The following is a 19,261-nucleotide window of genomic DNA, read 5'->3' as shown; positions in this document are numbered from 1 at the left end:
ATGAAAGAGAGAATAGTGTTAATTTTAATGCACTTAATGAGAAATTTTATAACTAAGTTTGTTTTGTTCTTTGGTACTGAGAATTCAATCCATGAGTACTGTAGTGAACTATATCTCCAGCCCTCTTTATTCTTTATTTTGAGATGGGGTCTCACTAAGTTGCTTAGGGCTTCACTGAGTTGCTGAAGCTAGCTTCAAACTTGGAATCCTCCTGTCTTACCCTCACAAGTCGCTGGTATTATAGGTATGTACTGCTATACCCACACCCAGCATAACTAATTTAAATTTAAAATCTTAAATTTAAAAAGTTAAGTGGAAGAATTTTGGAAAGTTGTAACTTCACTGCAGTTCCAAGCTAATAATTGATAACACTGTTAAAGGCAAAAGGTAAGCTCATTGCCTGGTATTAATAAATATTCTGAGAATAAAGTAAACTCAATGTAATTTAAATGAATCAATGACCAGAATATTCAATTGAACTTGGATCACTATATTTTGAATTAATTACAAATTGAAGCAAAGAATAATATAGGTGGTTAAAGGAATGATATTGTTTTTTTGCAAGAGAAAAGTTACAGAAAAAATAAGATTAAGTTATATCAAAGTTTAAGTATATTATTATTTATTGTACCAATTATCCATGTAGTACCCAGTTGCTTTGTAATTAAAGTAGTTGGAGTAGTACTAGTCAGTTTCCTCTCCTATAAAATTTGGAAATGTCAGGAGAACACTAAAGCAGGAAAAATATCAAAACATCAACATCTAGGCAGATATTTTCAAACTACAGAAAATTAAAGAAAAAAAATATTTAAAGAAGCCAGAGTAGAAAAACACCTAGCATATGTATGAACAAAGATAATAATTGCCTCCAAATTCTCCCCAGAAGTCATGCAAGCAATAAGAATGTAGAGTGAAATGTTTAAAATGTTAAAAGAAAAAACACAGCAACATAGAATTCTTTAGTCTGTGAAACAGATATTCAAAAGTGAAGGAGAAATACCTTCTTAGACAAAAATGGAAGGAATTTATTACCAAAAGATGTGCCAACAATAAAGCCCAGTGGCCCCAGTGGCATATTCTTATAATCCCAGTGAATCAGGAGCCAGAGGCAGAAGGATTGCAAGTTACAGCCAACCTATCTAAAAAAAAAAAAAAAAAAAAAAAGCTCTGGGGTTGTAGCTCAGTGGTAAAATCTTCCTGGGTTTAATTGCCAGTACTGAAATAACTAAAAACAAACCACATGCTAGAGACATGTTAAAATAAGCTATAGTTTTCAAATGGAATCTATCTCAGGTATGCAAGCCCAGTTCAGCACTGAAAAATCAATTAACGTAATCCATGTAATCAATAGAATAAAAAAGAAAAATCACATGATCATGTCAATAGACATGAAAAATTTGACTAAACCAAACAACTATTTGTGATAAGAACTCACAGTAAACTGGATACTTGGGAACTTTCTCACCTTGAAAGAGAGTATCTAAAAAACTCCTACACACAGTATCATACTTAATGTGAGAAATTCAGAGCTTTTTCTAAAAGATCAGAAACAAGGTCCTGGAATAACCTATACCAAGCTCTGAAAGAAAATGGATGCCAACCAAGAATCCTATACACAGAAAAATTAAGCTTCAGATTTGAAGATGAAATAAAAACCTTCCATGATAAACAAAAGTTAAAATAATTTGCAACTAGAAAGCCTGCACTACAGAATATTCTCAACAAAATACTCCATGAAGATGAATGGGAAAAAAAAAAAAAAGCAAAAGCTAGGAAAGGAAGGAACTACATTAAAGGAATAGTCAATCAGAGGAGAAACTAATTCAAATTAAAAACTAGAAATAAACCAAAATGACCAGGAATACAAATCCTGTCCCAATAACCTTGAACAGTAGTGATCTAAACTCATCAATCAAAAGACATAAACTGGTAGAATGCATTTAAAAACATGATCCAACAATATCCTATCTCCAAGAGATTCACTAATAGGCAAAAAACATCCATAGACTGAAGGTGAAAGGATGAGAAGAAATACATCACTAACATGGACCATGTAAACAAGCAGATAAAGTGGACTTCAAGCCAGAGTTAATCAGAAGAGACAAAGAAGGTAATTTCATACTGCTTAAGGGATGTATACATCAACAAGACATAACAATCATAAATATTTATGCCCCAACAGTGGAACATCTGTGTTACATCAAAGGAACCCTTCTCAATTTCAAGAATCAAAGAACCCACAACACAATAATATTGGATGATTTTAACATTCCTGTTCCTCCCAACAAAACTAAACAAAAAAAACCTGTAGAACTAAATAATACAATCAATAATTTAGACTTAATTCACATATATAGAATATTTTATCCATCAATGAGTGAATAAACTTTCTTCTTAGCAGCACATGTATCCTTCTCTAAAATAGACCGTATCTATGTCACAAAGCAGCTCCTAGCAAATACAAAAAAAAAAAAATAGAGATAATACCTTGCGTTCTATCAGATCAAAGTGGAATAAAATTAGAAATCAATGATAAATAAAAAAATAGAAGCTACTCAAACACCTGGAGACTAAATAATATTCTATTCAATGACTCAATGACGAATAGAGAGCAGAAGAAAGCAAGGATGAAATTTAAAAAAAAAATACTTAGAGGTAAATGAGAATAGAGGTACAACATATCAAAATCTCTGGATACTGAAGACAGTGCTAAAAAGAAATTTAATTGTATTAAGCTCATTCATTAAAAAAATACAGTCAGTGAATAAATGACCTAATATTACGTCACAAAGCCCTAGAAAAAGAACAAATTAACCCTGAAAGCAGAAGACAGGACATAATTAAAATCAGATGAAATTGAAATAAAAGAAACCATTAAAAAAATTGACAAGGGGCTGGGGATGTGGCTCAAGCGGTAGCGCGCTCGCCTGGCATGCGTGCGGCCCGGGTTCGATCCTCAGCACCACATACCAACAAAGATGTTGTGTCCGCCGAGAACTTAAAAATAAATATCAAAAAATTCTCTCAAAAAAAAAAAAAAAAAAAAAAATTGACAAGACAAAAAGTTGGTTCTTTGAAAAAAAATAAATATGGTTGATAAATCCTTAGCCAGGCTAACGAAGAAAAAGAAAAAACTCAAATTACTAAAATTCATAATGAAAAAGCAAATACCATGACAGATACTACTAAAATACAGAAGATAATCAGAAACTATTTTGAAAATTTATACTTCAATAAAATAGGAAATTTTGAAGACATCACCACATTTCTAAAGGCATATGACCTACCCAAATAGAATCAGGAGGACATGGAAATTTTAAAAAGATCAATTTCAAGCAATGAAATTAAAGATGTTATCAAAGCCTACCAACAAAGAAAAGCCCAGGACTGGATGGATTCTCAGCCGAGGTCTACCAGAACTTTAAAAGATGAACTAACACCAATATTCCTCAATTTAGAAAAGGAGGAAACCCTTCTAAACTCATTCCATGAAGCTAGTATCACCCTGATACCAAAACCAAAGGCACATCAAGGAAAGAAAACTTAAGACCAATACCCTGTAGAACATAGATGCAAAAATTCTCAATAAAATTGTGGAAAATTTCATACAAAAACATATTTAAAATGTAGTGCACCACAATCAAATTGGGTTCATTCCAGGATGCAAGGTTGGTTCAACTATACAGAAATCAATAAAAGTAATTTATCATATCAATAGACTTAAATACAGTAATCATATGATCATCTTAATAGATCATCTTAAGAAATCATTTCACAACATACAGCATCCCTCATGTTCAAAACACTAGAAAAACTAGAAATAGTAGGAATGTATCTCAACATTATAAAAGCTATATATGCTAAATCCAAAGCCAACATCATCCTAAATGGAGAAATATTGAAAGCATTCCCTGTAAAAACTGGAACAAGACAAAGATGCCCTCTTTCACCACTTTTATTCAACATTGTCCTTGAAACTCTAACCAGAGCAATTAGATAAAAGAAATTAAAGTGATACAAATAGGTAAAGAAGAGCTCAAACTATCACTATTTGCTGATAATATGATTATATATTTAGAAGATTAAAAAAAAATTCCACCAAAAAATTCTAGAACTCATAAATGAATTCAACGAATAGGAGAATATAAAATTAACACCCATTCATTCCCTATACATCAGTGATGAATCCACTGAAAGAGAAGTTAGGAAAACTGTCCTATTCACAATCGTCTCAAAAAATAAAATATTTGGGAATCAATCTAACAAAAGAGGTGAAAGACCTCTACAATGAAAACTAAGGAAAATGGAAGACCTTAGAAGATGGAAATATCTTCCATGCTCTAGGTTAGTCATAACTAACATTGTCAAAATGGCCATACCACCAAATACTGTTCAGGTATTTGGGAACTTCCCATGGCAGTCCCACTGGGTAAGATCACCCAGACTCATGTGAAAAATATTCAGCTCTGCCAGAAAAGTCCCACTCTGCCGTGGGAGCCCTTTATTGTAGGACAGGAAGGGTATTTATACATTCCACACAGCTTATCTAATTAACATAAACTAGATACAGCAGTCAACCAATAAGGAATCTCCACACTTAATGGCTCCCTGGCACCACCTCACAAACCACTCCCTCTGGCAAAATGCCAGGCACCATCTTGACTTGTTTGCAGACTCTAACACCACTCAGCACTGGAAATGGGGTGACCTGCTGCAGCCACACAGCCTGTCAGAGATGCATATAACTTACCAAGATGCCAGTCAACCCATTGACTGCAAGACATCACAAAGCAACACTCTACCTCTGAAACCTTATCCCTGCCTTTGATGTATGCATTTAAATAAACCACTGGAGCCATTTTTAAATTGTTCAGCTCCTATGTGGACTGGACCTATTAGGCACTCCAAGCTCCCTTTAAATTATAATTCTGACTTCATCTTATTTCTTCACTAATTATTTTAGACTTATCTTCTCTAGTGGCACATACCATCCTGGGCAGGAGAAAGGACCCCAGAGAGGCGCTGGCAGCCTCATGATAACAATCAACTATAAATGTTGGTGAGGAAGAAGGTATACTCATTCATTGCTGGTGGGACTACAAATTAGTTTATCCACTCTGGAAAGCAGTATGGAGATTCCTTTAAAAACTTTGAATGGAACCACCATTTGACCCAGCTGTCCTGCTTCTCAGTTTATACCCAAAGGACTTAACAATCAGAATACTATACTGATGAGGCCACATCAATATTTATAGCAGCTCAATGCACAATAGCTAAACTGTGGAACTAACCTAAGTGCCCTACAATAGATGAATGGATAAAGAAAATGTGGTATATATGCACGATTTAATGTTACTCAGCCTTAAAGAAGAATGAAATTATGGCATTTACCAGTAATAGATGGAATTGGAGAATATCATGCTAAACAAATAAGCCAATCCCAGAGAAACAAAGCCCAAATATTTTCTCTGATATATGGATGCTAATTCACAATAAGGGCAGCAAGTTTGGGAAGAATAGAGGTACTTTGGATGAGACAGAGGAGAATAAAGAGGGGAGGATGGTGGGGGTAGGAAAGATAATAGAATGAATTAGACATTATAACCCTATGTGTACATACGATTACATGACCAGTATAACTCTACATCATGTACAACCAGAAGAATGAGAAGTTATATTCCATTTATGTATATTGTGTCAAAGTGCATTCTATTGTCATGTATAACTAATTAGAACAAATTTGAAAAAAAGAAAGAAACACACTCACACATATACACACACAAAGAAAGAAACAAAGCAAGGATGTTCTCTTGGATCCCTGCTTTTCAACAGTATACTGTAATTACTAACTAATGTAGTAAGACAAGGAAATGAAGGTGTATAAATTGAGAAGGAAAACACTATTGCCTGATCATCTATATAGTAAATGTTGAAAAGAATTGACAAAAACCATTCTTGGAACTAATAATTAATTAAAAGATGTTTGTAGGATGCAAAGATAAAATGTATAACATCAGTCATTTTCCTATGTACCAGATAAGAACAAGTGGAATTTCAACTTAAAAAAACAGAAGCATTTACAGTAGCACCCTCCCCAAAAATGAAATAATTAGGTACAAAGCTAACACATTATGTACAAAATCTATATGAGGCAAGCTAAAAACTCTGATAAATGAAATCAAGAAATAAATGGAAAGATATTTCATGTTCATGGATAAGAAGATTCGATATTGTCAATGTGTCAGTTCTTTTCAACTTGATCGAAAGATCAAATGCAGTCTAAATCAAGATCCCAGGAAGTTTTTTTTATGAACAATGACAAACTGATTCTAGAGTTTATATAGAAAGGCAAAATATCCAGAATAGCTAATACAGTTTTAAAGAAGAACAAAGTGGAAGTACTGAAGTTATGTGGCTTCAAATTTTGATGTAAACATACAATAACCAAGACAGTTCAATATTGGTGAAATAATAACTAAATAGATGAAGATCGACAGAATTGAAAACTTTAGCAAGCAAAGACAATAATATAATGGAACAAAATTGTCTTTTCAACAATTGTGCTTGAACAACGGAACATACACATGTAAAAGATGAATGTAGGCACAAACCTTGCATTTTAACAAAACTTAAAACCCATAATACTCCTAAATAAAGAGCACAACACTATAAAATTTCTAAAAGCAGGGATTGAAATCCATATAACTTTGGGTATAGTAATGACTTATCAGATATAAAATCAAACACACAATCCATCAAAGAAATAAGTGATAAACTGCACTTCATTAAAAGTAATTTTATGCTCACTGACAAACAGTGTCAAGGGAATAAGAAGACAAGCTACAGAAAAATAAAAATACTTTTAGAAGACACACCTGATAAGTGACTGTAAAGTATTCAAGAAAAACTGTTTAACCAACAATAAGAAAGCAATCTGATTAAAAAGAAAACAAACAATCTAGGCAAAAGATGTTAATAGATACCTCCCCAAAGAAGATATGAGCATATTAAAAGATGTTCCCCGTCATATGTCATTCTGTAAATGCAAATGAAAACATTAATGAGATATGACTACACTCCTGTTATAGTGGCCAATGTGTCAGTTTGCCATTGTTGTAACAAAATACCTGAGAAAATCAACTCAAAGGAGGAAAGATTTACTTTGGCTCTTGATTTCAGAGGTTTCAATTCATAATTGCTTGGCTCCATTGCTATGGGCATATGGTGACGCAGAACTTCATATTGAGGAGCACAAGTCAGAACAAAACTGCTCTTCTCATGACAGCCAGGAAAAAGATAGAGGAAGGGCAAGGGCACAAAATACACTTTCTAACATAAGCTCCCAGTGACCTACTTCCCCGAGTCAGACCCTGCCTCCTAATGTTTCCGCCACCTACCAGTAAGCCACCAGCTGGGGTCCAACCCTTCAAAACATTAGCCTTTGGGCTGTTTGTTCAAACTATAACAACCAATACCCAGTACACTAGCAACACTAATGCATCAAAAAATGTGGACCAGCATGAACTTTTGTTCAAGCCAATAGATATGTAAAATGGTACAGCCATCCTAGAAGGTAGTGTGATGGTTTCTTACAACACTAAATATGTTCTTATTATACAATCCAACAATTCCTCCCTTTGGTATTTACCTAAAGAGGTTGAAAATTTAGGTCCACACTATTACTTGTATTTGAATGTTTATACACATTAGACAAAAGCAACCAAGATGTCATTCAGTAGGTGAATAGATAAGTAAACTTCTATAACCATACAATGAATATCTTTAAACATTAATAAGAAATTATCTATAAAACTTTGAGACAAAATGGAAGAAACTGAAATGTATATTACTCAGTGATAGTAGACAATATGAAAAGGCAAATATGATATGATTCCAACTATGTGACATTCTGGAAATGTCAAAATGATGAAGACAGTAAAAAGTTAAGTGGTTTCAGGAATGGGGGGGATGGAGACAGGCATTAGGGCATTGGAATTACTCTGCATTATGTTATAATGGTGGATACATGTTGTTGTACTTTTATCCAATCCCACACAATTTATGCTAACGTGAGTGAATCCGAATATGCAGTATAGTCTTTGATGATAATGATAGGTCAGTGTAGTTCCATCAACTATAAGAAATGCATCACTCTAGTGGGTGATGCTGGGAATAGAGGAGACTCTTTATGTGTACAAGCAGAGTCTGTTTGGGCACACCATATTTTTTTGCTCAATTTTGCATAAACCTAAATCTCTTCTAAAAAAATAAAGTCTGTTTAAGAAAACACTCATGATAGGTATTATTATTCCCAATGAAATGATATAAAAAGAATCTCAGAAAAAGGCAAGTCGTATTTCCCGCTACAGAGAGCTAGAACTTGAATCAAGACTCCACATAAGGTCAGTACCAGTCAGGGTCACTCCAGGTGAACTGGGCTGGCACAAAATAATCACACAGAGACAGAGAAATACCTTTTTCTTTGGGTTCTGTGACAGCTCTTCTGACCCAGCTCCCACAAAGGAGGCAAGAAGGACATGAGAGAGAGAGAGAGCACACCTCGAACCTGGGTTTTATTAGGGAGGCTGTTCCATTGAATATTCTATCTCCAAAAGGGCAAAGGGGTAGTATTACAAAGGAACAGGTGAGTGAAACTCAACCCCAGTGAGTGACTCCTATTCCTGGAGCCACGCCTTGTTATCCAAGCTGGGGTAACGCCTAAGTTACTTTCACCTGGCACTACCAAGCAGACTGAAGGCAATAATTGTTCAGAACCCAGTGCATCAGAACTTAAAGGCGTGTTCATCCAGGACAGCTCCCAACAGAGGAAAGTACCAAACTACATGATAAGGCATGAAAAAGCTGTGCTGGTGAAAGGAAGCAAATAAATAAATATACAGTTGGGGAGAGCTTTTTTTTTTTTTTTAAGCAAGAGATATTTAAAAAATAGTGTCTGTCAGGCCACAGCAATTAGCAATATGAAATTATCAAAACCAAAGTTTTATTTCCAATACAATACAAATATTTTATTCTCAAATCATAAACTATCAATGTTAAAATGAAAGCTTTGACAATACACACGATAAAAAGATGGACATTTAATTTTACTTAAAAAATAAATTAATTTTCACTTGAAGTTCTAAACACTGAAAAAATGTTTAGACCATTTAAATTTGAAATTTTGAATATACTAAAAACACCTTTGACTAAATTCATAATTATTTCTTTTCTTTCTTTTTTTTTTTTTTGTACTGGAAATTGAATCCAGGAGCACTTAACCACTGAGCCACATCTATCACTTTTTTGTATTTTATTTTAGAGACAGTGTCTCACTGAGTTGCTTGGGGCCTCCGTAAGTTGCTGAGGCTAGCTTTAAGGAGATCCTCCTGCCTCAGCCTCCTGAACTGCTGAGATTACAGTGTACATCACAACACCCTGCTCATAATCATTTTTTACAAGCATTTATATGTAATTGGATGTGTAGTGAATGCACTGATGTCTTATAATCTTTAAAATATATCTCTTCACATTTAAAACAATGTAAACAAGCTAAGTATCTAGAAAATCTTCTAAAAATACTCTGGGTAAGTTCTTATCCACAAGAAATCAAATTAAATATAAAAGCAAACAAAACATTCCCAATTAAATCATCTTTCCAAAGGACACCAAAACTGCATGTACTGGATAAAAAAGTGCCTTACAAACCACTTACAAGTTTAATCTGTAACTCATAAAAGTCAGTTGTGAAAGACAGCATTGACATTTATTATAGAGCTTACTTCATCAAACTCAGCACCATTGCATTTGGATTCTTAGTTGTGAGGAACTGACCTGTGCATTATGACATTTAGCAGCATCTCTGGCCTCTACCCACTAGATGTCAGCAGTAGCATAATGATGAAACATTTTAAAGAAAAAGAAAAGTCTCTAGACATGGCCAAAATTGACCCCACGTGGGAACCACTGTCTTCAACATTTGTCATCTTAATGATTTCATTTGCAGTCATCTACCATTCTCATCATAAATCCCATTTTTAGGGGATTAAACAGTGATTGAGGTTTTAAACTTTCTATTCAAAATGATCCCTTCCTGAACCTCTCATTTAGGATAGCTGCAACCACTTAAGAATGATATTCTTTCAGCCCCTCTGTAAAGGATCCTATTTTTAAAGCATGTTTAGATTCCATAACAAAGTTAAGCCTAACTACACCACTGAAAACAATAAGTTGTGTCAGAACATTGACTGCTTTATGGCAAAGTACTTCTTTTTGAAGACTGAATAATATTTGTGTGTGTGTGTGTGTGTTTATACCACAACTTCTTTATTCATTCATTCATCAGTAGACCATTAGGTTGTTTCCATATCTTACTATAGTAAATAATGCTGCAGTAAACATGGCAGTGCAGATATTGTTACAAAGTAATGATTTTTACTTCTTTTGGATGTTTACCCAGAAGTACTGCAGAATATAAGTTCTTAATGATTAAACCCCCAAGCATTATTTCTCATGCCTGCAAATTTTATCTCAGTTAAATCTGCATCATTTTAGACTGAGACTTAATTATGTTATTAAAATTGCTGTTAATATAGGACAAATCATTGTTACATGCCATATTTTTAGATTATTAGAATTATTGAAGTATACAAATCTGCAAATGACAGCTCATATGAAATAATTGTAATAATAATTATATACATGTATAATTATTGTGTAATAATGATATAATAATTATATGATGTATCTACTTATTTTTAGAATATGAGCTGAATATAATATATGTAAATTTTACTATTCAAATAGGAGCAATTTTAAATTTTATTTTCATTAGCTAGTAATTAAACAGGTATGCAGTGGAAAAGATAAGAAATCTATTTTTCGTTCTTTTTTTTTTTAAGGCAATCCTGTCATACTACCCATAAGTTTGAAGGTTAAAAATATTAGCTACATATGTAATTATATCACTTCTAAAAATAATAAACATAGGAATCAACTTTGCTTTCTGTTTTACAAGAGTATAGTAACAGTAGTTTTGACTAAGAGTGTGGATAACTTCCTCTGTCAACTTAAGAATATCAGGATCACTTCAGTCTCCTTGACTCTGGTTTTGTCTCTTCTTGGTTCCTTAGCACAGTCAGCTGATGAATCTCACTTCCATAACTATATACCATAATTTGTGAGCCCATTATGACCTAGTCAAGGTTATACTGGCAGCTTCAGTTCTACCATCTAGTGGTAAGACTGTTTCAAATACCAAGTCATCCTCTAATGATATATAATGTGAGGAGGATGTCTAACAACTGTGTGTGGCATGTACTTGTCTACCTGCTTTCCATGAAGTTGTTGTAAGGTCCACCTTTGCTTGTCTGGAGTCCTTTACATATATCTCTTTTAAAAAATAGAATAAACAAATAAGTGAAAAAGAGACAAATCTCTTATGGAAAACAATTCCAAATAATTTATGTAGGTATTCTACTCTTGAGGAGGTGGAGTATAGCTTCCCACTCATTACGTGTAGTCAGTACATGATGACTTTTTCCCTAGAGTCTGGAAAAGGGGACAGAAAAGAAATTTTATAGTTAAAAAACCCAAGAAATACAATTGCATCCAGGTAGTCAAGGTCAATGACAAAAGTACTAGGTCAATAGAAGGGAAATTATCAAAAGAGTAGAGCAAACATATCAGGGAGGAATAAAGGGAGAGAAAGGGAGGTACTACAGAATGAGATTCATCAAATTATGTTATATGTATATATGAATATGCCATAATGAATCCCACTCATGCATAATTATAATTCACCAATTAAAAAAAAAAGAATCCAAGACCCCAAAAGCATACCTTACTCTCAAGTATCTCCATTCTTTCTTCCTTTGTATATACTGTTCTGTTGCTTGCTTTCCTGGATAAATCTTATCTTGCCTTCCTAAATTAAAAAAAGAAGAAGAAGAAGAAAAGGATGATAAGTCACATGGGAAATACTTACTTTTGATGTGATATTAGGAACATGACCGTTCTGTGATCTTGTTTTCAAAAACTATAGCCCTAATTTATAACAGGGGGAAAAAATCTAACACGTCCAAATGGAGGAGTACTGGGGAGGTTGGCCAAATTATATGGTTATGTTGTATAGATGTATGAATGTGAATGCACCAATAAAAAATGTGGGGGAAGTACAAATGTAGGAACATTCTCTAAAATATCTGACCAATACTTCTCAAAACTATCAAGATCATAAAAACAAGGCAAGTCTGAGAAAGTTTCAAAACCAAGTGGTCTAAATGTGATGTGATATTCTGGAAAGGGTTCTAGAACTGAAAAATCAGGACACAGGTAAAAAACAAGAAAATCTGAGGGTAGTATGAACTTTAATTAATGTGTCAACGTTGGTTCTCTCATTATTACAAATGTAGCATAATGTAACATGAAGTAGTAGACATAGAATAAATGGAAATTGTACTATCTTCAAAATTTCTTTAAACCTAAAACGTATGTTTATTTCTTTTAAAATAATATGAGAAAAATCAATGTTTATTGAACTTTTACTTCATGCCAGATATGGTACTAAAAGGTTTATTTATTTATATTATCTCTTTGAATACTAAGGACAATAGGATTGAGATGTGAAGTTAAGTGGATTTCTTTAGACCAAAATCTAGGAAACTGGGGAAGAATGCCAATCTATACTGTCTAATTGTATTTTTTTATACTTATTTGACAAGAGACATCACACAAAAAAAATAATAATTATTTGACATATTTTACAAAACTAACAGTCATCAAGCAAGCAAGCCTAAGAGGAAGAATAAGAAGACATTTCATACTTACAACAAAGGATTTTTTGTTTTGTTTTTTTGTGGTACTAGGGATCGAACCCAAGGCCTCATACATGTCAGGAAAGTGCTCTACCACTGAGCTACACCACCAGCCCTTTTATTTTATTTTGAGACAGGGTCTAAGTTGTCCAGGCTGGCATTGAACTTGGAATCCTCCTGCCTCAGCCTCCTGAGTAGCTGGGATTATAGGAGTTCATCACTGCACCTGGCAAAAATGAATGTACATCTAAAGCAGATTGAAGAATTGAAGTTTGAATCTGCCTTTTTTTTAAAGGCAAATGAAATTCAAAAAGTGATGAGTCTTAATGAAGAGTTGAAGAAAGAATGCTTACATCTTTGACTTTTAGAATTCTGGCAGGCAGAATGAAGTTGGTCAAGTATATGAAACACACACATTGGGTAGTACGACATATTCTCTAACCTATTTGGTTAAGTCAAATAGCTGTCAAGAAATTGTGAAGAAGGGAGTGTAGACTAAAGTGCTTGAGTATGACTGCTCATTTACTGTCTCCAACCCATTTTCTCTTTAGAACTGTATATCTCCTTGTCCCTGACCCAAAGCCAGGGAGGGACCTACTACACTACTCATGCTAATCCCTTTTCCTAGAATATAGGCCTTGGACAGCAGGGAGCAAGTAGTTCATGTCCAGTATTCCAATCTGTCATTCATTTCACATTTTTAATTTATAAGTTTTTGTATATGGCCTTGCTTGAGTTATGACCTCTCCTGGGCAGTGCCTCAGTTCTGATGCCTTTTTTAATCTCCGTAAAGTTGACCCTTCATAGGTTCTCACTGATTTCAACACTCAGTAATGCCACCTGTTAAATATATGTGTCTTGAAGATTCATGTTGACATTAAGTGGGATGGTATCTTCATTTTTTAAATTTCTTAGAATCTCCATGATCTAATCTGAAGTGTTTTTAAACATTTGATTGAAAAAGTTGACTTAAGCATGGAATCATACCTTAAACACTGAATTTTTCTCCTAGAAATACAAGACTATACCTTTTCTTCACCAATTTTTGATGTAAGAAGAGGGCCATTTGTTTAGTTTTGTTTACACAAAGGTTTGCATATGGTATCACTGCTTGAAGGTCTACCTTCACTATTTTTGCATCAAACATAGGATAATGTATAATCTATATAATGCCAGCCTTGGTTCACTTAAAGTAACAGACTTATTTTTAAATAAGAGAGTAAAGATAGTGCTCTCCCCTTTTCTCTCCAGAATCACTCAAAAGCAACAAATACAATGAGAAATGGAAGCACAGACTCCCTTTTTGATAAAATCAAGAGGCAATTTAAATATCAAACTATGTGTATTTCAAAGTACATTGGATGTAAAAAAGGGATGTAGAAAGAGGCCAAGAGGAAATTCCAGGCTTACAAATCCTCAGACAAACCAAAAGAATACAGGTCTCCATAGTAGCATCCCCTGAAAAAGCAAAGTCAGCAATTCCTAATTGCAACAAAGGCAATCAAGGACAGTTCTTTAGTTTAGCACAGAGAAATGAGAATCTAAGGAATCACATTGAAAACTGATGTCTGTAGAAAGCAGAACGGTAAAGATTAAGCGTTCAAAGGTGTCACTTTACAGCTAATCTGAGGATGGTAGCAGAGAAGTAAAGTTTAAAGGCTATGGTTCAGACACACAATTTTGTGAAATGAGAGTTTTTGCTGCCTTGAAATACAGGCCTGAATTCAGACCAATTCATTCTACTGTAGAAGCCTGGTCTAGAGGATACTCAATTTAATTCAAAGATGTGTGAGAGTTTTAAAAGGACGAGGGGTACATAATCTTCTTAAGATCTATACCAAGAGGGAGATCTTTTCTGGAAGGTTTTATGCGAAATGTGATGACACAGAGCTTTGCTCTTCACTGCTTCCCTTTTATAGTTTTTAAATTCAAAATAGGTTCATGGAGAATATCATGCTAAGTAAAATTAGGCAAACTGAGAAACTCAAAGCTCTCTCAAATGTGGAAGCCAGAGTAAAATAAAGAAAAGCAGAAGGGAAGGATAGAATAATATATAGAAACAATCAAATATAAATTAATAGAAGACCTAAAGGAAGTCTGATAAAATAGAGGAAAGAGAATGGGAGAGTGTAGAGAGGGCAGGAGGGGCAAGGGGGAGTGAACTGAAACAAATTACCATGTATATATAGATATGTCTGGATGAACCCAACTACTGTGAATAACTAACTGTGAAGCTCTTAATTAAAAAAAAAAATCTCTTAAAAAATAGGTTTTTGTGCAATCAGAAAAGGGACAGACTTTGGGGAAAAAAATTCATTTAGACATTTGCCAGGAAATCTGACAAATCCTTTCAGATTTTTTACTCTTTTTATAGATCCAGTCTTTCATTTATTTTGACTTATAATTTGACTGTAGTTTTTTCTGGTGACTCCTTTTTGAAACCCTTCACAAAGTTGGTCAACTTAGGAAAACAACATTTCCTTTTGCATTCATCTCTCATTGGTTATGCAATGTTTATTTATATTATTACAATAACATAATAGGCATAAAAAGATTATAAATGATAACAATCGATTCAGTAAACATAAAGTTAAACTGGTGGGTGCAGAAACATGAGCATGGACTAGAAAGTGGCCATTTAGAGTAGGAGGGTATACTATGGGTATATCTTTTAGAGAAAAAATTGTAAAATAATGTTTATTGATGAATATGTTAAGTGGATGTTAGAGAGAATTATTTGAAATAATGACATTGTGTTGCTGTGTAGTCTTTAAATCTTTCTCTAGGATATAGTTGTAGTGTTTCAAACTTTAATTTTGTTCAAAAAATGTTCATTGAAATCTTATTTATAGTATACTAGTAAGTAAAAGTAAATATTTAATTACTATGTATTGAATTAATATCAAAATAGTAGTGATTTTTTTATGATGCTGAATAACCTTTATCAGTGCAGACTTCAGTAAAGAATTTAGTTACATTAACTTGGTTCAATGTTACATTGCTTCAGCATTGACTTGCTAGAGGGAGCTCTTCAGACACCTAAGGTTACTTTAAGTTAACATGATATTTATGTTTGATAAAGAAAAGTTTTAACTGTCTTTGACTATTAATAAATTTATTATCATTTTTATCTTTAAGTTGCCAGAAAAAATTATAATGGACTACTATGAGAAGTATAAACCTAGAATGGATGAGCTGGAAGCATTCAATATGGTAAATATCTTATATTTAAACATATTAAATTGGATATGTTGCTAGACTTTGAATTCCATTCTATTAAATTTTATTATGGAGCCAACCAATCTATGTTGTTTTTCTCGTTCTGTAGAAAAACTGTTTTGGATCATTTCCTACTTCAGAACTATATTAGGTGTCAGTAATGTAATAAAGAGAGCACATGGTAGATTTCTCTTAAAGTGTATTATAAATGCATGGAAAGACATTTTAAAGTCCTTTGAAGACATATTGGTCTCCATGCAGTTATTTCACAAGCATTCTTTTTAATGAATTTCATTCTTAGGACCCCTTTAAAAAGCTTTCTCATATGATTGCTTGTTGTATTCTACCTCAAAGTCATTTAAAGGGCATTCTTTTCCATTATTAAAGAAAAACCTTTGATCTCTGCAGTATTTATTTTCTGAAGATGCACAATGAGTATTCGGAATTGGCCTATGTAAACACTAGATGCATTTTCTTAAACATAAATGTTAAGGAAATAGGATTTTTTTTAAGTACCACTTTCTTTTCTTATGCCTTCTTTTAGTTGAAAGTATTTCTGGCTCCTTGTATAGAAACATTGATTCTTCTGGATCGACTTTGTTACCTTAAAGAGCAGGTAAATTACATTACTTTTTAAATGATTAACAAATCTTTATTAAATATAGTAATGCGAGTCCAGTAATAGTGAGGATAGTTATTTTACATAAAGCTAGTAAGGTAATTTTTTTCATTATATTTTTATAGTTAAGATATTTATACCATCTTCTTGTCAGTATATAAACATATGTACAACAGATGTCTTCACTAAAACTACTCTAATAAAGTTTACATTCTTTTAATTGTATGGTAATTAAGATACATAGGCAGTGAACACATGTTGCCATATATGAAAGATTGTTTAGCCAAAATTAATAAAGGCCAGACATAAAAAAATATTGTGTATACATTTGATTCTGTAAGACTTTGCCTTTTAATTAATTCACTTTTGGATTTTTGAACATATCATGTGTTCTACAGTATAGAAAATTCATTAATGAAGATTATTTCTTTATTTTTTCCATAATCTTATTTCATCTATGTCGAATGACAAAATATTGTCTTTTAAGTTATCTTTAGGGAAAATATATTTTTCAGATCTCACTGAGTGCTTTGTTTAAATTATTGTGAACTATTTAAATTAAACTCATTCCAAGATTTGGCCTAATGCTTTCACTGTAAACCCTTTACTTTAAAACAATTTTTTTCTTCCTGCTGGAACAAATGGATTTTAATAAATGGGTCTTTACTCTAATTTGTATTTTTATGCAAAAAGAACAGTTTTTAAGTATTTAAATAGTGATGTGCTTTCCTAAGTGGCCAGCTAACTTCAAATCACTGAAAAGCCTTGATTTGCAAGTTGTAGGTGACAGAACAATCAGTCCCTGCCAAAACAGGTACTAATTTCCTTTCAAAACAATTTCCATTGAACTAAGTACAATAGTTAGGCAAAACAATATGTACTGAGATTAGTTGAGATCAATAATAGCATAAATAATTTATGTTTACTATTTTAAATATTCTAAAAGTAATACACATTTATGTTACAAATCTAAAATATATAGAAATATTTTTAAAAAAGGAAATTTAAAGTAACAATCCAACCTTTGAGCATTAACTATTAAGTATTTGGTATATTTCTATTTATGCTTATACTCAAATATATGAATTTTGCAAGTATATGTGCGTGCACATTATTTATACTTTAATTAAAATTGTAAAAAAAAAATTACAAATGCAGTTTGTATGCAGTTTGTTTCATTCATCTATGTAAAATTTTCCCACCTCATTGGCTATCCTGCACAGAGTGAATAATGTTTCATCATAAAATTATTTATTTATTATACATTTGATTATGGCATTTATTCATAGTCACAGCAAAATAGGCCTTATAATTCAGTATCTGTGTGTTACTTTATTTTGTCAGCATAATTCTTTGAAGGTGAAACTGTAGATGTTAATTTTATTCAACAAAGAATAGTGTTCTTTTATATTTTGTTTTTTACATGAGTTTTGTTGTTTGGTTTTTGTTTTTTGTTTGTTTGTTTTTGGTACCAGAGATTGAACCCAGGGGCACTTAACCATTTAGCTTTATCCCCAGCCCTTGTTATTATTTGAGACTGGGTCTCACTAAGTTGCTGAGGCTGGCTTTGAATTCTTGATCCTTCTGCCTCAGCTTCCTGAGACGCTGGGATTACATGAGTATGCCACCATGCCCAGCCATAGTATTACAGTATGTAGTCTCTGTCACCTCTCCTTTTCTGTTCAAAAAATGGTTGTATGTCTAAATCACTTATCAATTTGCAGGAAGATATTGCATGGTCTGCACTTGTGAAGTTGTTTGATCCTGTGAAATCTCCCAGATGTTATGCTGTTATTGCTCTGAAGAAGCAGCAATGATTTCAAATGAAGCAAGTTATTAGTTATACCCGTTTGCAGAACTTGTTGATAACCTTGCTTTTCTAAACATTTATGTGTTATAATGTAAATATTTTAAAATAATTGCTATATTTTTACATAAACAATAAAATAAATAATGGCTAACAACAGAAGGTCATAATCTATTTTTCTATGAGAAAGCATATATAAATAAGAACTTGTGAAAATATTGTAAAAGAATCAACCTGATTCCTAAACTAGTATATCAATAGAACAGTGTGATTGAATCTTTGTTCCTGCTCAATGTTTGAGTCCCTCCATATATACTATTATATTTTGACTGATATTTACTTTAAAAAAAAAAAAGGATGAAAGGCACTGGTTCAGATATAGTCAAATGTTGGGAATCATTTGCATTGTCCTCCACATTTTGGAAGGATTTTTCACATTACCGTAAAAGAAAAATCCATATTTCAAGAGAAGAAATACTCACAAACCACTCCATTTATAAAATGTGCCTAGCATAAAGCACATTTTACACTGCATTTTAATCTGTTACATAAGGTAATATTATGCTCCCTTTAAAAAGTGTGCATCTTGTGAGAATCACTTTAAGTACTCTTGAGGCTCTTTTTTTTATTAAAATTAAGAATGGGTTGACACTTAAGGGAATTACCTTGTACGCTATAAAAATCCAGTCTCAGTAAAGCAAGATTGAATGGAAGGCCAGCACCCTGCCCAGTATGGAAAAATTTCCTTTCATTAGCAGAAAACTTGATCTAACAAAGGATATGGACAACTGAGACTCTTGATGC

General features: G+C 33.0%; 1 protein-coding gene across 4 annotated transcripts in view; it reads left to right on the top strand.

Moving 5' to 3' along the window:
* Positions 1 to 18,562, top strand: part of Mettl25 (methyltransferase like 25) — a 107,226-nt gene extending 88,664 nt beyond the window's left edge. For all 4 annotated transcript variants that reach the window (XM_026391428.2, XM_026391424.2, XM_026391427.2 and 1 more), the window contains 3 exons: positions 15,951 to 16,025; positions 16,576 to 16,647; positions 18,375 to 18,562. In XM_026391428.2, the coding sequence (XP_026247213.2) occupies positions 15,951 to 16,025; positions 16,576 to 16,647; positions 18,375 to 18,467 (240 nt within the window). In that variant the 3' untranslated portion in view covers positions 18,468 to 18,562. The remainder of the gene's footprint in view (positions 1 to 15,950; positions 16,026 to 16,575; positions 16,648 to 18,374) is intronic.
* Positions 18,563 to 19,261: the final 699 nt, after the last annotated feature.

Source organism: Urocitellus parryii, chromosome 5 (genome assembly GCF_045843805.1).
Source record: "Urocitellus parryii isolate mUroPar1 chromosome 5, mUroPar1.hap1, whole genome shotgun sequence".
NCBI lineage: Eukaryota > Metazoa > Chordata > Mammalia > Rodentia > Sciuridae > Urocitellus > Urocitellus parryii.
The sequence above is the reverse complement of the archived record's forward strand: the minus strand, read 5'-3'. Positions and strand labels throughout refer to the sequence as shown.